Source organism: Mauremys mutica, chromosome 20 (assembly GCF_020497125.1).
Source record: "Mauremys mutica isolate MM-2020 ecotype Southern chromosome 20, ASM2049712v1, whole genome shotgun sequence".
Classification (NCBI taxonomy): domain Eukaryota; kingdom Metazoa; phylum Chordata; order Testudines; family Geoemydidae; genus Mauremys; species Mauremys mutica.
In genome coordinates this window covers 17,953,002-17,975,623 of record NC_059091.1, presented here as the reverse complement: position 1 = coordinate 17,975,623, position 22,622 = coordinate 17,953,002, and the positions used below count along the sequence as shown (strand labels likewise).

At 51.2% G+C, this 22,622-nt stretch overlaps 1 protein-coding gene across 1 annotated transcript in view; it reads left to right on the top strand.

Annotated features, from left to right (window-relative positions):
- The window catches only part of LOC123353807 (adhesion G protein-coupled receptor E3-like), a 41,778-nt gene extending 23,272 nt beyond the window's left edge, over positions 1-18,506 (top strand). The window contains exons 10-18 of the mRNA XM_044995220.1: positions 7,070-7,240; positions 8,313-8,507; positions 9,131-9,375; positions 10,075-10,141; positions 11,578-11,669; positions 13,710-13,878; positions 13,989-14,093; positions 17,661-17,721; positions 18,213-18,506. Of these exons, the coding sequence (XP_044851155.1) occupies positions 7,070-7,240; positions 8,313-8,507; positions 9,131-9,375; positions 10,075-10,141; positions 11,578-11,669; positions 13,710-13,878; positions 13,989-14,093; positions 17,661-17,721; positions 18,213-18,247 (1,140 nt within the window). The 3' untranslated portion in view covers positions 18,248-18,506. The remainder of the gene's footprint in view (positions 1-7,069; positions 7,241-8,312; positions 8,508-9,130; positions 9,376-10,074; positions 10,142-11,577; positions 11,670-13,709; positions 13,879-13,988; positions 14,094-17,660; positions 17,722-18,212) is intronic.
- The last annotated feature ends 4,116 nt before the right edge of the window (positions 18,507-22,622 follow it).

The window sequence follows — 22,622 nt, the reverse complement described above, 5'->3', positions numbered from 1 at the left end:
TTCCGTTTGTCCGGACGGTGCAGAAGAACGCCACCACTATCTGGCAGACGCCAGCGTCCGTGCCCCCTACAGCCCGTGGGGTTGAGCGAAAGTACTCTGTCCCTCCCACGGGGTATGAATACCTGTATATGCATCCGACCCCGGACTCCTTGGTAGTCCAGTCGGTTAATGACAGGGAGCGGCACGGTCAACCGGCTTCGGCGCCCAAATCGAAGGACGTGAAACGTATGGACCTGCTAGGCCGGAAGGTCTATTCTGCAGGAGGCCTGCAAATGAGGATTGCCAACCAGATGGTACTCCTCGCCAGGTACGTCTTCGGCATCCTGACGTCCCTGGCGAAGTTTACCGAGCTCCTGCCGTCAGCCTCCCGACAGGAGTTCACGGCCATGCTGGAGGAGGGAAGGAGGTCATCTAGATCCTCCATCTCAGCCGCCCTCGACGCTGCGGACTCGGGGGCGAGGACCTTGGCCTCAGGAGTCACGATGCGGCGGATCGCCTGGCTGCAGTCTTCTACCCTGCCGCCGGAGGTCCAATATACGTTGCAGGACCTTCCCTTTGACACTAAAGGGCTGTTCTCTGAGAAGACGGATTCTAGGATCCAGTCTTTAAAGGACGGTCGTATCGCGATACGGACATTAGGCATGCATACGCCAGCGACGCAGCGTAGGCCATTCCGTCCGCAGCCCTCCAGACCGGCCTTCCAGTCCCGGTATCGCCCTTACAACAGCCGACGTCCGGCCCAAAATCGCCGTCGTCCGTCCGGCAACCGCCGCAACCAGGGCCAGGCCGCTTCGAAGACCCCTCAGGGGGCCAAACAGGCCTTTTGATGGGACGCTCGAGGACGGCCCATCACTCTCCCTACCGGATCCTTCCCCTCTGTTTTGCAACCGCCTTTCCCATTTCTTTTCTGCGTGGTCCCGCTTAACATCAGACAACTGGGTGCTTCACACAGTCCAGTCGGGATACCGCCTGCAATTTGCTTCGCCCCCGCCTTCCCACCCACCCTCCCTGTCCCTCTTCAGGGACCCCTCTCACGAGCAAGTCCTCTTACGGGAGGTCCAGACTCTGTTGAGCGTGGGTGCCATAGAAGCAGTGCCTCAGGACAGACGGGGCAGGGGATTCTACTCCCGTTATTTTCTCATCCCCAAGACGAAAGGCGGGCTACGTCCTATTCTGGACCTTCGCGAGCTCAACAAGTACCTGCTCAAGCCCAAGTTTCGCATGGTCACTCTGGGGACCATCATTCCCTCTCTGGATCCGGGAGACTGGTTTGCCGCCCTCGACATGAAGGACGCCTACTTCCATGTCGCGATCTATCCTCCACATCGTCGTTACCTTCGGTTTGTGCTCAACGACACCCACTACCAGTTCACGGTGTTACCGTTCGGGCTGTCCACCGCCCCGAGGGTGTTTACCAAATGCATGGCGGTGGTCGCCGCAGCCCTCCGACGTCGTCAGATGCACGTTTATCCGTATCTCGACGACTGGCTGGTTCGAGGCCAATCCCGGCAACTTGTGATGGGCAACGTGGCAGAGATTCTGTCTCTCTTTCAGCGGCTCGGTCTTCTCGTCAACACAGAGAAGTCCACTTTGATTCCGACGCAGCGGGTGGAGTTCATTGGAGCGGTCCTCGACTCCACGACGGCCAGAGCCTGCCTGCCTCGCGCTCGGCACCAGACGATGGTCTCCATCATCCGGGACCTCATCGCCTTCCCAACCACGACGGTCCGCTCCTGCCTCCGCCTCCTGGGCCACATGGCTTCGTGCACGTATGTCACGGCATACGCGCGGCTCCACCTCCGCCCGTTCCAGTCTTGGCTCGCGTCGGTGTACCGCCCTCATCGAGACCCCATCGACATGGTGGTCACGGTCACCAGGACGACCCTCGAGTCCCTCCACTGGTGGCTCGACCCGGACGTCGTGTGTGCGGGAGTCCCATTTCACCCTCCTCGGCCGTCCGCTACCTTGACCACGGACGCCTCAGCGCTCGGTTGGGGGGCCCACCTGGGCAATCTCCACACGCAGGGCCTGTGGTCGGTCCAGGAACTCACACTGCACATCAACGTTCGCGAGCTACGCGCCATCCGCCTGGCCTGTCGCAACTTCTGCGCTCGCCTCCAAGGTCGTTGTGTGACAGTATTCACGGACAACACCACCGCGATGTTCTACGTGAACAAGCAAGGCGGAGCCCGCTCCTCCCCCCTCTGCAAGGAAGCGATGCTCCTGTGGGACTTCTGCGTGACCCACTCAATTCACCTGGAAGCATCCTTTCTTCCGGGAGTGCAGAACACGCTGGCCGACCGTCTCAGCAGGTCGTTCCTCTCCCACGAGTGGTCTCTCCGTCCAGATGTCGTCCACACTATCTTCCGGAGGTGGGGGTTTCCCCAAGTAGACCTCTTCGCCTCCAAAGAGAACAGGAAGTGCCACCGGTTTTGCTCATTCCAAGGTCGCTCGCCAGGCTCCCTGACGGACGCCTTCCTTTATCACTGGACGGATCGCCTCCTCTACGCCTTCCCTCCGTTCCCGCTCGTGCACCGAGTGCTCCTGAAGCTTCGGAGGGACAGAGCCCACATCATTCTAGTGGCGCCAGCCTGGCCAAGGCAGCACTGGTACACCCTGCTGCTCGAGCTCTCCGTTCGGGAGCCCATCCCCCTGCCGTTGTGGCCGGACCTCATCACCCAGGACTTCGGCAGACTCCACCATCCGAACCTGCAATCCCTCCATCTTACAGCTTGGTACCTGAGTGGCTGACCCACGCGGAGAGGGGCTGTTCTGCAGCGGTTCAACAGGTCCTGCTCGAGAGCAGAAAGCCTTCCACTCGCTCCACTTACCTGGCGAAGTGGAAGAGGTTTGCACTCTGGTGTGATCACCGAGGTCTTAATCCATTCCTGGTACCGGTCCCTACCATCCTGGACTACCTCTGGCACCTTAAAGAGCAAGGTCTGGCGGTCTCCTCCTTGAGGGTTCATCTGGCAGCGGTATCCGCCTTTCGTCCCTCCGTGGAAGGTAGGTCCATCTTCTCGAACCAGATGGTTTCCCGTTTCCTCAAGGGCCTGGACCGCTTGTACCCGCCAGTGCGGCGCCCTGCCCCGACCTGGGACTTGAACCTCGTGTTGGCCAAACTAATGGGTCCTCCATTCGAGCCGCTGGCCACGTGCTCCCTGCTCTACCTCTCGTGGAAGACGGCCTTCCTTGTTGCCATTACTTCAGCGAGGCGAGTTTCTGAGCTTCGCGCTCTAACGGTTGCTCCGCCATACACGATCTTCCATGGGGACAAGGTACAGCTGCGCCCTCATCCGGCTTTCTCCCCGAAGGTGGTGTCAGCATTCCATCTCAATCAGGAGATCTTCCTCCCGGTGTTCTTCCCGAAGCCGCATGCCTCGCCTCGGGAGCAGCAGCTACATACGCTCGACGTCCGTAGGGCGCTCGCCTTCTACATTGAGCGGACTAAGTCCTTCCGGCGTTCGCCCCAGCTGTTCGTCGCGGTGGCTGACCGCATGAAGGGAGATGCGATATCCTCCCAGCGGATTTCCTCCTGGGTCACTGCGTGTATCCGGACCTGCTACGAGCTGGCTCGTGTACCACCAGGCCGTGTCACTGCACACTCGACGAGGGCACACGCCTCATCTCTGGCCTTCCTGGCCAACGTCCCAATCCAGGACATCTGTCGAGCGGCCACCTGGTCTTCGGTGCACACCTTCGCCTCCCACTACGCGTTGGTGCAGCAGTCTCGAGACGACGCAGCCTTCGGCTCTGCGGTATTACACTCCGCCACGTCTCACTCCGACCCCACCGCCTAGGTAAGGCTTGGGAATCACCTAACTGGAATGCATTGGAGCAATCACTCGAAGAAGAAAAGACGGTTACTCACCTGTAGTAACTGTTGTTCTTCGAGATGTGTTGCTCCAATCCATTCCAGACCCGCCCTCCTTCCCCACTGTCGGAGTAGCCGGCAAGAAGGAACTGAGGAGCGGACGGGCCGGCTGGGGTATATATTTAGCGCCATAGCGGCGCCACTCTAGGGGGCGCCCAGCCGGCCCGCCGGGGTTGCTAGGGAAAAAAGTTCCGAGATGCTGTGCACGCGCGGCGCGCACACCTAACTGGAATGGATTGGAGCAACACATCTCGAAGAACAACAGTTACTACAGGTGAGTAACCGTCTTTTAGCAGGCCATCTACTTATGGGCTGATGACGAGGACAGGTAGCAGTCCTATTGCACTATACCATCTACCGCAAGGCTGATGATGAGGACAGGTGCCAGTCATTTTGCACCATCAGTCACCCATGAGGCAGGGTGGGGGCGAGGATGCTACTGTAGTGTGCCGCAGCATCGTGTCTACCAGCAGCATTCAGTACACATAGGGTGACATTTACAAGAGTCACGAGACGATTTCTTTCCCTTTTCCTTCTGGGGGTGGGGGGTGGCTGTACATTGACGAGCTATGCCCTGAACCACCGCGGACACTGTGTTTGACCCTAGAAGCATTTGGAGCTCAGCCAAGAATGCAAATGATTTTCGGACACAGCGGGAACTGTGGGATAGCTTGTGTCCTCAGTCCCCCCCTCCCTCCCTCCATGAGCGTCCATTTGATTCTTTGGCTTTCCGTTATGCTTGTCATGCTGTAGCGTGCTGACTCTCTGCTACGCCGTCTGTCCGGAGATTTTTTGGACCAGGCGTAACATTACGGTAATTTTCCTAATTAGATGCAGGAGTCTCCGAGCGAGATCACCCTGAGGACGGTCACTGAAGGAGATAGAGAGCGCATGCTGCGTGAAAGCCAGCACAAACCAGGGGCCTATGCAGCCGTGCTCGGGGAGGCAATGCTCCCTGAGTACCTCATGAAAGCCTGGCGCGGAAAGGTGTGCTACCACGGAGCTCCCAGTAAGGCAGCTCTCCCCAGGAACCTCCTGCGGAGGCTTTTCGATTCCCTCCTGGAGAGCTTCGTGGAGATCTCCCAGGATGATTTCTGTTCTATCCCCATATATATAGATACCTCCTTTTCACATACTTCAGATTCCTGTTATATTAAGAATAAAAGTTTACATGTTTAAAGCACTTACCGACTGATCCTTCCCCTGATTCAGGGTCCGGGTTAACGGCTGGGGAGGGTTGGTAGGGGATCTCCGTGAGAGTGATGAAGAGATCCTGGCTGTCGGGGAAACCAGCGTTGTAAGCGCTGTCGCCTGCCTCGTCCTCCACAAACCCTTCCTCATCTTCCCCGTCCGCGAACATCGCCGAGGAACTGGCCGTCGACACTGTCCCATCGTCAGAGTCCACGGTCACTGGTGGGGCAGTGGTGGCAGGCTCCGTAGCGTCCGTTTGCCACTTTGATTTTTTGGTAGCCTTGTCTGGGGTCCTTGATTTTCACGCGGCGCTGCATTGCATCCCACCTGTATCCTCTGTCTCTCATGGCTTTGGAGACCTTCTCGTAGGTCTTTGCATTCCGTTTTTTGGAGCGCAGCTCCGAAAGCACAGACTCCTCGCCCCACACACCGATCAGATCCAAGACTTCCCGGTCAGTCTATGCTGGGTCCCTCTTTCTATTCAGAGATTACATGAACTCCTCTGCTGGAGAGCTCTGCATTGCTGCCAGTGCTGCTGAGCTCGCCCCGATGTCCAACCACAACATGAGATTCAAACTGTCCAGACAGGAAAAGGAATTCAAATTTTCCCGGGGCTTTTCCTGTGTGGCTGGTCAGAACATCGAAGCTCGGACTGCTGTCCAGAGCGTCAACAGAGTGGTGCAGTGTGGGATAGCTCCCGGAGCTACTAAGTTCGATTTGCATCCACACCTAGCCTAATTCGACATAGCCATGTCGAATTTAGCGCTACTCCCCTCGTTGGGGAGGAGTACAGAATTTGAACTAAAGAGCCCTCTATGTCGAATTAAATGGCTTCCTGGTGTGGACGGGTGCACGGTTACTTCGAATTAACGCTGCTAAATTCGAATTAAAGTCCTAGTGTAGACCAGGCCTGAGAAAGAGAGGGAGCTTCTTCAGTCCTGACACGGGGGCTGTTTTGGTGGAGGACGTTACATAGGGTTCACCCCAGGCCTGACTGGGTTATGATTCATCCTGTAAAATGCTCTGGAGTAACAACTGTCCCAGACTCACCCCTTAGAGCAGGAACAACTGGAAAGCAACTCCCTATAGCAGTGGTCCCCAAACTTTTGAGGGTCTCTCCCCCAACCCGTTCATGCCCCTGCCCTGAGCCAGGGCCAGGAGCGGGGCCGCGGCTTGGGTGGATTGGGAAGGACATGGACAGGGGTAAGGGGGCTGAGGCTGGGGCTACAGCTGGGTTGGGGCTGGGGATGGGAGTGGAGCATCAGTCGGGCTGTGGTGTGGGCTAGCAGCCAAGTCCATGCCAGGTGCAGCTCCACTCCCAGCCCTGCCCCTGCCCCCAGCCTGAGCCGGGAATGGAGCTGCAAGGGGCTGTGGCTGGGAATGGAGCCATGCTGAGGCTGGGGACGATGCCAGACATGGGGCTGGAAGTCAGGGATGCGGCTACTGGTGGGACCAGAGCAGAGGTCAGGGTGGGGAGGGGCTGGGTGATGCTTCCTCTCTGCCCTCCATGGGGACTGACCCAGGACCTGTCACGTCTCTCTGAAGGTTCCACCGTGTTCCCCTAGGGGGGTGCACCCCAGAATTGGGGACCTCTCCCATATAGATAGCAGAGTTCAGGAAAACAGCATGAGATGGTGCTTCTTTGATAAAGTAATGAACTTGCTATTGTGCATGTGGATATTTGTGGGCGGGTGTGTGAATGCCTTTTATTGGCACAAATCGGAACTGCACAATTGTGTGTCATAGACCCTACAGAGCTGAGAGTTAAGGGAATTACCACTTTAGCTCTGTTCTCAGGGGTTTGTGCTATTGGAGCTGGAGGATCTTGCTTATATTTCCACTGCCAATTGGAAGTCTCAAATGGCTGTTATGTGCAGCACAATGAGAGCCATGAAGCCATTGGTGACTTCAGGTTCATTACTGTCTATTAGAGATGTGTGACAAAAGAAACAGTGTTCTCCCCATGATCCAGTGAGGATGATGATGGGGTGTTTTTCATTCCAGGCAAAGAAAGAAGAGGAAGTGGTGTTGTGTGTTCACTGGAATTTCACCGCTGGGAAAGGCATCTGGGCTAAGGATGGCTGCACTGCTCTGCAGACGAACAGCACTCACACCAACTGCAGCTGTTACCATCTCTCCAGCTTCGCACTCCTTATGGGTCTCACCGGAGAAGAGGTATCTCATTGTCAGACTTAGATCAAAGGGCTGGACTCTGAGCTCCTGACTTGGGCAAAATCAGTGGGAATTTTGCCTGAACACTGAGTCGGAACGTCAGGGTATAATCTGTGGCCATACAGGATGGATCAGGGTCAAGGGGGCTGGGCAGGGGTTGTGATCTGAGGTGCCTGGAGTAGCCCACACTGACAATGTCAAGGCCAGGGTAGGCTGAAAAAAGAACAGGCTGCAAAAAGGCTGCAAAAAAACCCTGGTGATCATGTTTTCTAGAGCTTTAATCATTTTTGTTGCTCTTCTTTGGACTTTCTCCAATTTGCCCACGTCCTTCCTGAAATGTGGCACCCAGAACTGGACACAATACTCCAGTGAGGCCTAATCAGCACAGAGTAGAGTGGAAGAATTACTTCTCGTGTCTTGCTTGCCATACTGCCGCTAATACGTCCCAGAATGATGTTTGCTTTTTTTGCAACAGTGTTACACTCTTGACTCATATTTAGCTTGTGATCCACTCAGAGCCGTCCTTAGGTATATGCAGCTGCATATGCGGCAGTGTAGGACATCCGAAAATTTGGGGCACCCCTGGGTCCTAGTGTCGACCCTCCCACCTCTTCCTATCCCTGTTCTGACCCTTCCTGCAGGCTCCCACAGCTCTGAGTGCGGCAAGTTTCAGAGTTGTAAAGCACCATTGTAAACAGTGCACCAGGTAGCTACATGCCTCTTGTGGAGGTGGAGTTTTTTTGAGCGCCGGGCAGTGTAGGCTAGTCCTTACTAAAGTCAAGATATACCACATCTACCGCTCCCCCCCATCCACAAGGCTTGTTACCTTGTCAAAGAAAACTATTGAGCTGGCTTGACACGATTTCTTCTTGACAAATCCATGCTGACTGTTATTTATCACCTTATTATCTTCTAGGTGTTTGTAAATTGGTTGCTTAATTATCTGCTCCATTATCTTTCCCGGGACAGAAGTTAAGCTGACTGGTCTGTAATTTCCCAGGGTGTCCTTACTTCCCTTTATTTACTATATAGCATCACAGGGCTTACTGGCAAGTCTCCCTTTGCTTTGTTACAGGACAGTTACACACTGATCATCATCAGCCACGTGGGACTGACCCTCTCCCTGCTGTGCCTCTTCCTCGCCATCCTCACCTTCCTCCTGTGCCGCTCCATCCGCAATGTCAGCACCTCCCTCCACCTGCAGCTCTGCCTCTGCCTCTTCCTGGCCGACCTGCTCTTCCTCACTGCAGTGAAGCGCACTGGCATTCAGGTCTGTTATCCACTTTTATTCTTGGTTGAAAATTGAGCTGGGTCCAGATCCTCTGTCAGCATTTCTACAGCTCCCCTCACCCCAGCACCTTTTTATACCCTCGGCTGAACGGTAACATTTATTCCATGTTCTTTAGTCTTGCAGAAGTAATTATTTATTCCCCTCCAAAAGAAATCTCTATGGGTGAAACCAGTCCTTCCCTTTTCCTTGTGGGCCCCATCCTTCATCATTCAGACAAAGGAACCCTGATTTCCAGAGTCACAGTCCCCTGCCTGTCCTCTCTGCCCCCAGATTGATGGGCAGATGCAAGGCACCTATATCCTGAAGCAGATATAGAGAAGAGAACTATACTCTCCAGGTCTCTCCCTGTTATGAGGACTGGGAACTTTTTTATATCCCTGCTTCCTTTCCTAGGATTCCTCACAGTATCCAACTCTTTTCTGAGTGGAGATCAGGACCGGGCTGGATTCTGAATGATTGAAAGGGCCAGCCAGCTTGCCCTTAGACAAGCCCCCCATAGACTGAAGAATGTATTGTCTCTGGGAGAGCGTCATAACTAGAGAGATGTGTTAATAAAAAGCCCTATGTGATCCTCACAAAAGTCCCCCCACCTCCAAATTCAGTATTTCCAGGTGATGTGTGCTGTCATTGCTGGCCTCCTACACTACCTCTTCCTGGCCTGCTTCACCTGGATGTTCCTGGAGGGGCTGCACCTCTTCCTCACTGTCAGGAACCTGAAGGTCGTGAATTACACCAGCGCCAGCCGGTTCAAGAAGAGATTCATGTACCCGTTCGGCTACGGATTCCCAGCCCTGGTGGTGGCTATTTCTGCAGGGGTGAATCCTGGTGGCTACGGAACTCCCACACAGTACGTGCAGCGCCCATCCCTAAGGGGAGCTGGGATGTGGCTTCCATGTGCTTGTCCGGCTCACCCTAGGTTTGATTTGAACCCAGATTTCCCGGCTCACCCTGCCTGGGAGCTGAATGTCCCCCTGGGACCCTTCCCATCCCCAGGGACACTAAGCTGCCCCGAGCGCTGCAGTTGAGTTGCCCCCTGTCAGCCATCTACACTCCTCACCCCACTGACGATGTGGAAGAACAAGCCAGAAAGATCCCAGCTTGACTCCCAGGTCCCAGGCTGGGTTTGTGGGGCTGGTGGGTAGGAAACAAATGCACCTTCTTACTGTGAGCAAATCCCTGAGCATCCCCTCTCTAAAGTGAGCGACGCCACTAAAACAGGGCGTGGTGTGTTCTAGACACCCCAGGTGAGATCCTCAGCTGGTGTAAATCAGGGCAGCTCCACTTCCTTCAGTGCAGCTAGGCCAATGTCCATCCGCTGCATGTCTGGCCCTCCATCAATACTGCGCCCACCCACCAGAAAGGGTCACGGGAAGAGGTGGAAGAGGAAGTGATGGCTGAAAGCAGGAGATGCCGAGGTAGATGGGCTGGCTGAGATCCATCTCGCTTTTGAGAGCCAGCTGCCCTGTGACACCCCCTCTCTGCCCCTGGGGCTGAAAAAGGGCAGTAATCCCATTAAAGTCACTTTCTTCTTCCTCCCTCCCAATAGCTGCTGGCTCAACCTGGACAAAGGTTTTCATTGGAGCTTCATGGGTCCAGTCTGTGCCATAATCCTGGTGGGTACCTCACAGAACCACAGGGCCCCATTCTCCTCTCACCTCTGCAACCCTGTGGAATCCAGTGGAGCCAAGAGAAGAATATCTCCCAGAGAATTCAAGTTGAAAGAGTCCTATAAGATCCCATTTCATCCACCCCTGTTTGGCCAGTGCAGGATTTTTCCCTAACACAACAGCCTACATTCTATGGAGTCAGTCAGGGCGAATGGGTCGGGCACTGGGTTGTGAGTCAGGAGCCCTGACTCCTCTACTGGCCTGCTGTGTTAACTTGGGAAGTAGCTTCCCCTCGATGTACCTCTGTTTCTCCTCCCACCCTTTGTCTGTCTTCCCCTTAGGCTGCAAAAAAAATTAGTGGATGCTCAGCACACACTGGCAGCCATCTCCCCCACTCACCCCCCGTGCCTCTCGTCCACTGGCACCCGCACCAATCAACTCCACCCCCTCCATCCCAGTGCCTTCTGCTTGCCGCAGTCAGCTGTTCTGTGGTGTGCAGGAGGCACTGGGAGGAAGGGGGCAGAACTGTGTGGGAAGAGGTTGGGCAGGGGTGGGAAGAGGCAGTGGCTTGAAGAAAGGGGGGGGGCAGAGCTCGGGGCCAAGTGGGGATGGGAAGAGGTGGGGTGGGGGCTTGGGAGAAGGGGTCGGGTGGGGGCGGGGTCTGGGGTGGAGTGGGGGGTTGTGTGGCCTGGGGGAAGATGGTGCCTGTGGTCTTGCCTAGTTGCTTTGTAAACAAATGCTCAGAACAGGGGCTTCCCCTTTCTAGGTCTGTGTACAGAACCGAGTGCAGTCTCAGCTGGAGCCTCTAGGTGTTACCATAATATGATTAATTATAATATGTCATTACTCATGCAATGCTGCCATGGAAGCAAGTGGAACCTCTGCAAGAATGAGGATAGTTTTGTTCCTTGCCTTGTCCAGCCTGGCTGGTAAATAACCCAAGTGATGGGGGAAGGGAAGGTGGCTGCAGCGTGGTGAGTTTGAGGATGGAAGGGTACATGTGTTGCAAGAGATAAAGGTAGCAAGTGTCCTTGCAGATTCCTGCCCATCTCAGGCAGCAGGTTAAGAATTAATTTCAGCCTCAGAATTGAAGGGAACACTCTAGAGACAGGATCTAGAAGCTTTGGGCCAAATCACATGGCTCGAAATCAGGAATAACTGCAGACCCCACTGGAATCAGTGAAGTCCCTCCAGATTCAGATAAGAGCAGAATGTGGCCCTCTGGCTGTATGATCACATGTGATGCATTGCAGCCCTACCTATGCCAACAGTTCCCTGCAGGGCCTGGGACCAGGATCTGGCAGGGAATGGTGTATGACCCACTGGACGAGCAGTCACTGCTCTGCAGCCGTCTGATCCCATAGGATTGTTCCGTGCCTCAGCCAGGGAAACTGGCTTTGGATGGCATGTTTTACAAGGAATATTTCATGCTGTTTCCACAGATAAATTTAACATTTTTTCTTGTAACCCTCTGGATCCTGAGAGACAAACTCTCCTCCCTTAATGAAGATGTGTCCACTCTCAAAGACACCAGGTAGGACAGCACTACATCTACTAGAACAGGGGTGGGCAAACTTTTTGTCTCGAGGGCCACATCTGGGTGGGGAAATTGCATGCAGGGCCATGAATGTAGGGCTGGGGCAGGGGGTTGGTGCAGGAGGGAGTGCGGGGTGTGGGAGGGGGTGCAGTGTGCAGGAAGGGGCTCAGGGCAAGGGGTTGGGGTGGAGGAGGGGTGCGGGATGTACGAGGGGGCTCAGGGTAGGGGGGTTGGGGTGCAGGAGGGAGTGCGGGGTGTGGGATCGGGCTCACGGCAGGGGTGCAGGGAAGGGTGCGTAGTGCGGGAGGGCTCAGGGAAGGAGGTTGAGGTATGGGATGCAGGAGGGGTTTGGGGTGCAGGGACTGGCCCAGCACCACTTACCTAGAGTGGCTCCGGGGTGGCAGCGGCTTGCAGCGGGACTCAGACAGGCTGCCTGCCTGCCTGCCCTGGCCCTGCACCGCTCCTGGAAGCGGCCGGCACCATGTCCCTGCGACCCCGAAGGGGGCAGAGGGCAGTGTGAGCTGTCCTCGCCTGCGTGTACTTCTCCACAAGCTCCCATTGGATGTGGTTCCTCGTTCTGGCCAATGTGAGCTGGGGAGGAGGGAGCGGAGGGCAGTGCCTGCAGGTGAGGGCAGCATGCAGAGACCTCTGCTCTCCCCTTCCCTCAGGGACGTGGTGCCGGCTGCTTCTGGGAGCGGTGCAGGGCCCACGGCGCCATGGGGGTGGCAATTCTGTGGGCCAGATCCAAAGCCCTGATGGGCCGGATCTGGCCCGTGGGCCATAGTTTGCCCACCCCTGTACAAGAAGGGTCCAGTGAGCCTCCTGTATGGACATTCCTGTTGGATTCTGCACAGATTGCTGCTACCATACAGCTGAGCACATGCCTCTGTAGGGTTTCCAGGTTATCTTGGCGACCTTTGGCTTGATGAGAGAGTAACAGTCTCGTTGTCCAAGGAGCTAATAAACCCTAAGTCAATCAGGAGTCCCTTACTCATGAGTCCTAAAGTTGTCCATTGGAACATCTGCCAAAATAAGAACAATTTGCATGAATAGGGGTATGCTATATCTGATCTTAAATTAGACACAGCACAGCCAGGGTGGCAATTGAAGGGTCAGGTTAGGAGAGAGGAGAGGTCTACGGCAGTAAAGGATCATCATGGGACATACTTTTCTGCCATGTGCATCATGTTGGTCCCTGGATGGATATTGAGATGACAGTTGCAGTCTGTTCCAAAGCCCGCTGAAGTCAGTGGAAGTAATGGGACAGAAGAGGCTGCTTGATCAGTGAGGCTCTTGCAGTAAGTCCTGTGGTACATTCAGATTGTGGAATGCAAATAGTCATTAAAGCAGCTCATTATGAAATCTGTTTGGGAGGAACAAGATCAGAGCTGCCAGCTGGGAGTGCTGGATGGAGACATGAGAAGGGAAAAAGATTTTGGAACCAGATCAAAATGTTGAGACTTCAGAAAGCCATGGTGTTACTTACTGCATGTGCCTAGAGCTGTGTAAGGAGAAATACAAGTCTGTGCTGATATTCAGAGCTGGGCCATGTGCTACGTAGGGAGGAAACTCATCTCTTTTCCCTGGGGCTGTGGATACTGTCGAGGTAAAGTGCCATCCATTGAGGAGGAAGGCAAGTGTGGGTCACCTTTGCTCTGTAGTAACCCCTCTGTCTATTTATGGAACAACATAGATGGGTTCCCGAGAGCCCAGTATCCTGTTCCCACTTGATTGTCACATTGCCAGGGCCTGATGTGAAGGGATTAGAAACAAAACCGTAATGAGAGGTTGAACCATTTGCTTTGGAAGAGCCACCTGTAGGAGGGGAAGGTGTGTGTGTAGGGGGGGAAGATGGTTGGGCATAATATTGTATTTCGGATTCATAGGCGTAAGTTGCCATTGTGTTCGTCTTGACAGTAACCCTAAGACACAGTAAAGCGGGTGCCAGCTGTTTCGCCCCACACTGCCCAGAGCCCCTGACTCAGTCACTCACCATAGGGTCGTTATAACGGGATCTCTCCATCTGCCTTTATCCAGGCTACTGACTTTTAAAGCCATCGCCCAGCTCTTCATTCTGGGCTGCACATGGAGTCTTGGTTTCTTCCAAATTGGCTCAGCAAAAATGGTCATGGCGTATTTATTCACCATTGTCAACAGCCTGCAGGGAGCCTTCATCTTCCTGGTGCACTGTCTCCTCAATCGCCAGGTAATGCCCGTGGCGCATCATCAGCCAGCCGGTGACTTCACAGGCCTAGCAATGGCCTGGCCTGAGGGTGTTAGTTACATGATGTAGTGACCATGTCTCTTATTCTCCAGGTGAGAGAGGAGTACAGGAGATGGATTACAGGCATAAGAAAACCCAGCCCCACAATTCAAACTGGTAGTGTATCTGTGTCCACTGTCACTACCAGCACCAAGATGGTAAGAGATCCTCTATTCTGTTCCAATACCAGCTCCAAAAGTCCCATCTATCTGGGTCATAGAATCATAGAATCTCAGGGTTGGAAGGGACCTCAGGAGGTCATCTAGTCCAACCCCCTGCTCAAAGCAGGACCAAACCCAACTAAATCATCCCAGCCAGGGCTTCGTCAAGCCTGACCTTAAAAACCTCTAAGGAAGGAGATTCCGCCACCTCCCTAGGTAACCCATTCCAGTTCTTCACCACCCTACTAGTGAAAAAGTTTCTCCTAAACCTCCCCCTCTGCAACTTGAGACCATTACTCCTTGTTCTGTCATCTTCTACCACTGAGAACAGTCTAGATCCATCCTCTTTGGAACTCCCTTTCAGGTAGTTGAAAGCAGCTATCAAATCCCCCCTCGTTCTTCTCTTCTGCAGGCTAAACAATCCCAGTTCCCTCAGCCTCTCCTCATAAGTCATGTGCTCCAGCCCCCTAATCATTTTTGTTGCCCTCTGCTGGACTCTCTCCAATTTATCCACATCCTTCTTGTAGTGTGGGGCCCAAAACTGGACACAGTACTCCAAATGAGGCCTCACCAGTGCTGAATAGAGGGGAATGATCACATCCCTCGATCTGCTGGAAATGCCCCTACTTATACAACCCAAAATGCCATTAGCCTTCTTGGCAACAAGGGCACACTGTTGACTCATATTCAGCTTTTCGTCCACCGTAACCCCTAGGTCCTTTTCTGCAGAACTGCTGCCCAGCCATTCGGTCCCTAGTCTGTAGCAGTGCATGGGATTCTTCCGTCCTAAGTGCAGGACTCTGCACTTGTCCTTGTTGAACCTCATCATATTTCTTTTGGCCCAATCGTCTAATTTGTGTATGTCCCTCTGTATCCTATCCCTGCCATCCAGCGTATCAACCACTCCTCCCAGTTTAGTGTCATCTGCAAACTTGCTAAGGGTGCAGTCCACACCATCCTCCAGATCGTTAATGAAGATATTGAACAAAACCGGCCGCAGCACTGACCCTTGGGGCACTCCACTTGATACTGGCTGCCAACTAGACATGGAACCATTGATCACTTCCCATTGAGCCCGACCATCTGGCCAGTTTTCTATCCACCTTACCGTCCATTCATCCAGCCCAGACTTCTTTAACTTGCTGTCAAGAATACTGTGGGAGGCTGTATCAAAAGCTTTGCTAAAGTCCAGAAATAGCACATCCACTGCCTTCCCCTCATCCACAGAGCCGGTTATCTCATCATAGAAGGCAATTGGGTTAGTCAGGCATGATTTGCCCTTGGTGAATCCATGCTGACTGTTCCTGATCACTTTCCCCTCCTTTAAGTGGTTCAGAATTGATTCCTTGAGGACCTGTTCCATTATTTTTCCAGGGACTGAGGTGAGACTGACTGGCCTGTAGTTCCCTGGATCTTCCTTCTTCCCTTTTTTAAAGATGGGCACTACATTAGCTTTTTCCCAGTCATCCAGGACCTCCCCCGATCGCCATGATTTCTCAAAGATAATGGCCAATGGCTCTGCAATCTCATCAGCCAACTGCTTTAGCCCCTCGGATGCAGTGCATCCGGCCCCATGGACTTGTGCTCGTTCAGCTTTTCTAAATAGTCCCGAACTACTTCTTTCTCCACAGAGAGCTGGTCACCTCCTCCCCACACTGTGCCGCAGAGTGCAGCAGTCTGGGAGCTGACCTTGTCTGTGAAGACAGAGGCAAAAAAAGCATTGAGTACCCTAGCTTTCTCCACATCCTCTGTCACTAGGTTCCCTCCCTCATTCAGCAAGGGGCCCACACTTTCCTTGACTTTCTTCTTGTTGCTAACATACCTGAAAAAACCCTTCTTGTTACTCCTAACATCTCTGGCTAGCTGCAACTCCAAGTGTGATTTGGCCTTCCTAATTTCACTCCTGCATGCCTGAGCAATACTTTTATACTCCTCCCTGGTCATTTGTCCAATCTTCCACTTCTTGTAAGCTGTTTTTTTGTGTTTAAGACGAGCAAGGATTTCACTGTTAAGCCAAGCTGGTCGCCTGCCATATTTACTTTTCTTCCTACACATCGGGATGGTTTGTTCCTGCAACCTCAATAAGGATTCTTTAAAATACAGCCAGCTTTCCTCGACTCCTTTCCTCGTCATGTTATTCTCCCAGGGGACCTTGCCCATCAGTTCCCTGAGGGAGTCGAAGTCTGCTTTTCTGAAGTCCAGGGTCTCTGTTCTACTGCTCTCCTTTCATCCTTGTGTCAGGATCCTGAACTCGACCATCTCATGGTCACTGCCTCCCAGGTTCCCATTCACTATTGCTTCCTCTACTATTTCTTCCCTGTTTGTGAGCAGCTGGTCAAGAAGAGCTTTTCCCCTAATTGGTTCCTCCAGCACTTGCACCAGGAAATTGTCCCCTGCACTTTCCAGAAACTTCCTGGACTGTCTGTGCACTGCTGTATTGCTCTCCCAGCAGATATCGGGGTGATTAAAGTCACCCATGAGAACCAGGGCCTGTGATCTAGCAACTTCTGTTAGTTGCTGGAAGAAAGCCTCGTCCACCTCGTCCCCCTGGTCTGGTGGTCTGTAGCAGACTCCCACCACGACATTACCCTTGTTGTTCATATTTCTAAATTTAATCCAGAGCCTCTCAGTTTTTTCTGCAGTTTCATACTGGAGCTCTGAGCAGTCATACTGCTCTCTTACATACAACGCAACTCCCCCACCTTTTCTGCCCTGCCTATCTTTCCTGAACAGTTTATATCCATCCATGACAGTACTCAAATCATGTGAGTTATCCCACCAAGTCTCTGTTATTCCAATTACATCATAATTCCTTGACTGTGCCAGGATTTCTAATTCTCCCTGCTTGTTCCCCAGGCTTCTTGCATTTGTGTATAGGCACTTGAGATAACTTGCTGATTGTCCCGTTTTCTCGGTCTGAGACAGGAGTCCTCCCCTCTTGCAGTCTCCTGCTTGTGCTTCCTCCCGGAATCCCACTTCCCCACTTACCTCGGGGCTTTGGTCTCCTTCCCCCGGTGAACATAGTTTAAAGTCCTCCTCACTAGGTTAGCCTGTTGTAGCTCCTGAGGTGCCTTGTCCCCTGAGTGACACATGCTTGTTTTAATCCAGGGGTAGGCAACCTATGGCACGTGTGCCGAAGGCGGCATGCGAGCTGATTTTCAGTGGCACTCACACTGCCCGGGTCCTGACCACCAGCCTGGGGGGCTCTGCATTTTAATTTAATTTTAAATGAAGCTTCTTAAACAGTTTAAAAACCTTATTTACTTTACATACAACAACAGTTTAGTTATATATTATAGACTTAGAGAAAGAGACCTTCTAAAAAGGTTCAAATGTATTACTGGCACGCGAAACCTTAAATTAGAGTGAATAAATGAAGACTTGGCACACCACTTCTGAAAGGTTGCTGACCCCTGTTTTAATCCATCTGAGAACGGCATTGGGTGTCTTAGTGAGATTCAATTTCATCCAAATCAAGGGGGAATCCCAGGTCTTCTAGAACCCAGCACAGAACTCTTCCTTTCTTGTGCACCTCCATGTTCCCTTCCCTTTGCTTCTTTGCAGGCTCCATGCACCACTCGCTCTGGAATGGGCTGGGAAGATGTTGGATTTGACACAAATTCAGGTAATTTTCCAGTTGGGGAGGCTTGCAAACCAAAACCGGGGTGGAAATCTTGTCAGTGCAGATGGGCCATCCCCAACAAAGAGTTAGCACCGCATGGAATTTCCTCTGGCTCCATTACCTCTATTGGGAAAGGATCCAGAAGCTTTCTCTGGAGGAAAAAGTGGAGCCTTATGTCTGGAAAAACCTCCCTGCTCCAGTCCCAGCATGAGAGGCCACAACCTTTGCCTGGAAGTGGACATTTCTGGTTTATTTAGAGTAGCCTATATTTTCTGCTACTTTATGGCTTACCTGTGCGTGGCTCGGGGAAGGGAGTGGGCTTTGTCTACACTTGTTAAGTTATTTTCCTGCACGTGATGTCACTTCAGTGGAAGCTGGCTGCATTTTGCAGACTCTGCACTATTCCTGAATGAGGACCCAGTCCTGATCCCATTAAAATTGACTGGAGTTTTCCCATGGGATTGGCACTCAATGTATATTTGTTTTACTGGCAGTGAATTGCGGAGAGCCCTCCACTTCATCCCTGTGAAACAGTCACCTCTCCAACCAATGATGTTTATCATGCAGCCGGCTTTGCTGTGCCAGTGGGGCAGGTGCTTCAGCTGCCATTCTTCAACAACTACATACAAAACCTGGAAGGGGAAGCGGGATTTGACCAAATCCTCTCTCTGATCCAAATCCACAACTCCTACTGAATTCAAAGGCCACCCTAGGGTTGTATCTGGGTGTCTCTCCCAGATTTAAAGAGCCAGATCCCAGATCAGAGAGCAGTTATTTCTTAGGGAAAGCACACCGTGCAAGGGGCGAGGGGTGGGGATGGGGCAATTTGCAAAGCCGTCGCGTGCTATGTGTGTGAGCTAGCTCTGCTGTTTCACTGTAATGTGTAAAGAATAAAAAACCTGCTTATGGACCTTGGTTGCTTCTTTGATTTGAGGGTTTGCTATCACGTTCTGTGTATCCTGGAAACCTAGGGCCCAATTCTAAAGCCTCTTTGTGCCAATCTGGCAGTGTAAAGGGACTTTAAAGTGGGCAGAAATGGCCCTGTGATTAGCCCTCCAGTGCAGGAGTCCTTCCTGGCTTCTGTAGAGCTGGCATAAAATCTCTACATTAGCCCTGCTCCCAGCCCCTGGCATGTGGGTTGTGAGTGGTGGGGTGGAGGTGCTGCTGAGGGCATGGCTGAAGACATGGCTTCATGGCTATTGTTATTGAGTATTAATTATTTTTATGTGTTTTTTTGTGATTTCATAGGTATATATATCCCCTTTTAGGCCCCAAACCAAACCAAGCCAGCAGAAAGGTATATAGGATCTCGAGCACCAAGGCCGAGCTAATTAAAACTATCCTCCCTGTATCTCTCTGTGAAACGTTTACAAGGACAACTTGCTAATTGTACTTGCACATCCACAGAGAGAGAGTCTGTTCGAGGAGGTGATAAGAGCTGTTAAAACAACTGTGCTCTGGAATTGGTCTTGCAGAACCCCCCTCCTTCATTTAGTGTCCTGCTTGTTTTCTAATTCTGAATCAGAGACGTTACATAGATTGATGGGACTCTGTCACCTCTGAAAAATAAAATTGTAAAATAAGGATGTCAAGGAAGAGGAGGTAGTAAAACAAAAGTGCAAGATGTGACTGAAAGATAAAGAATGAATGTGAATAAATGCATGTGATGCGAATAAATAATTACCAAATCAAAGGTGCCAGCCTAAGTGTTATAACTGTGATATCCCATGCCAAAGAATGCATAGCGCGGAGATAACCGGATGACCCCGCAGGGCAAGCCAGAATCCACCCAAGTGCCCCCCCCATGGAGGGCTGAAGACTCAAAGAACAAGATAACACTGAACCGTCAGGGATGTGCCATCTGCTGATTGATTATCACTTCACACAAACATAACTATAACAACTTCAGTTTGCAGACCGTGTGTGCATGTATGGATGTATGGATAGAGGGTTGTCTTTATAAATGATTGAATTTTGCTTCCTTTCATAAATGAACTACTGTTTTGTATTAACAATAAATGCAGCGCTTTTGCCTTATCCCTCTTACAAGATCCTGTTGGTCTTTATTGGTATAACACAGTCTGCTTCCAAAGGCCCAGAAGGATCCTTGAAAATGCACTAGTTTACACCAGCTGAGGACATGGCCTGTAATCGATTTTCAGCTCCAGTGCTGTCACTGCACCACTAAATGCTCTTCCACTTTTTTTGTTTTCAAACCGTGCTGTCCACACAAGACTATGAAATTCGCTGATGTCATGTTTCCGTAATAAATTTCTCCAAACTGAGAGCAATGACTGTCAGCCCACTTCTGTTCACCAGTACTTATTTATATTATCTTGCTACGTACAGTCCCACTATGCTTGGTGCTGTACATACACACAGTAAGAGGCAATCCCTCTCCCAAAGAGCTTACAAGCTAAGTAGACTATGGAGAGAAGGTAGGCGAGCAAAAGGATTATTACCCCTTGTGATAAATGAAAGGGGGAGGGAGCTCCCTTTTATGGGATCCAGCCAGCCAGGTGCTATAAAATCCCTCTTAGAATCATAGAATATCAGGGTTGGCAGGGACCTCAGGAGGTATCTAGTCCAACCCTCTGCTCAAAGCAAGACCAATCCCCAACTAAATCATCCCAGCCAGGGCTTTGTCAAGCCTGACGATAAAAACCTCTAAAGAAGGAGATTCCACCACCTCCCTAGGTAACCCATTCCAGTGCTTCACCACCCACCTAGTGAAAAAGTTTTTCCTAATATCCAACCTAAACGTCCCCCACTGCAACTTGAGGCAATTATTCCTTGTTCTGTCATCTGGTACCACTGTGTACTGTCTAGATACAGCCTCTTCAGGTAGTTAAAAGCAGCTATCAAATCCCCCCTCATTCTTCTCTTCTGCAGACTAAACAATCCCAGTTTAAGTCATGTGCTCCAGCCCCCTAATCATTTTTGTTGCCCTCCGCTGGACTCTTCCCAATTTTTCCACATCCTTCTTGTGGTGTGTGGCCCAAAACTGGACACAGTACTCCAGATGAGGCCTCACCTCACCAATGTTGAATTGAAGGGAATGATCATGTCCCTTGACCTGCTGGCTTATACAGCCCAAAATGCCGTTGGCCTTCTTGGCAACAAGGGCACACTGTTGACTCATATCCAGCTTCTTGTCCACTGTAACCCCTAAGTCGTTTTCTGCAGAACTGCTTCTTAGCCATTCAGTCCCTACTCTGTAGCGGTGATTGGGATACTTCCTTCATAAGTGCAAGACTCTGCACTTGTCCTGGTTGAACCTCATCAGGTTTCTTTTGGTTCCAATCCTCTAATTTGTCTAGGCCCCTCTGTATCCTTTCTCTACCCTCCAGCATTATCTACCACTCCTCCCAGTTTAGTGTCATCTGCAAACTTGCTGAGGGTGCAGTCCACGCCACTCTCCAGATCATTAGTGAAGATATTGAACAAAAAAATGACTTTATCGTCTTCAAGTTCTCCTTTTGTATCTCGATCGTCCAGGGGCCACACTGGTTGTTTAGCAGGCTTCCTGCTTTTGATGTACTTAAAGACATTTTGTTGTTATCTTTTGAATTTTTGGCTAGCTGTTCTTCAAACTCCATTTGGGCTTTTCTTATTCAATTTTTACACTTAATTTGGCAGTGTTTATGCTCCTTTCTATTGACCTCACTAGGATTTGACTTCCACTTTTTAAAAGATGCCTTTTTATCTCTCACTGCTTCTTTTACATGGTTGTTAAGCCACAGTGGCTCTTTTTTAGTTCTTTTACTGTGTTTTTTAATTGGGGTATACATTTAAGTTGAGCCTCTATTATGGTGTCTTTGAAAAGTGTCCATTCAGCTTGCAGGGATTTCACTCTAGTCACTCTATTTAACTAACCTCCTCATTTTTGCATAGTTCCCCTTTCTGAAACTAAATGCCACAGTATTGGGCTGTTGAGGTGTTCTTCCCACCACAGGAATGTTAAATGTCATTATATTATGGTCACTATTTCCAAGACGTCTTGTTATAGTTACCTTTTGGACCAGATCCTGTGCTCTTCTCAGGACTAAATTGAGAATTGCCTCTCCCTTGTGGGTTCCTGTACCACTGCTCCAAGAAGCAGTCATTTAAAGTATAGAGAAATTTTGTCTCTGCATTTTGTCCTGAGGTAACATATACCCAGTCAATATGGGGATAATTGAAATCTCTCACTATTATTGAGTTCTTAATGTTTATAGCTTCTCTAATTTCTTTTAGGATTTCATTGTCACTATCGCTGTCCTAGTGGTCAGGTGGTCGATAATAGATCCCTACTGTTATATTCTTATTAGAGTATGGAATTACTATCCATAGAGATGCTGTGGAACATGTGGAATCATTTAAGATTTTTACTTCATTTGAATCTACATTTTCTTTCACATATAGTGCTATTCCCCCACTCCTCCGTCCCACATGATGTCCTTCCGATATATTATGTACCCCAGAATGCCTGTGTCCCATTGATTATCCCCACTCCACCAGGTTTCTGTGATGCCTATTATATCAATATCCTCCTTTATCACAAGGCACTCTAGTTCACCCATCTTATTATTTATACTTCTAGCATTTGTGTACAAGCGCTTTAAGAACTTATCCCTGTTTATTTGTCTGCCCTTTTCTGATGTGTCAGATTCTTTTTTATGTGAATGCTTCTCGTCTGATCTGGCCCATACTTTATCCTCTTCCATCCTCTCCTCCTCACTAGAACCTAGAGAATCTCTATCAATAGATTCTCCTCTAAGAGAAGTCTCTGTCTGATCCACATTCTCTGCTGCAGCAATCAGCTTTCCCGCATCTCTTAGTTTAAAAACTGCTCTGCAACCTTTTTAATGTTAAGTGCCAGCAGTCTGGATCTACTTTGGTTTAGGTGGAGCCCATCCTTCCTG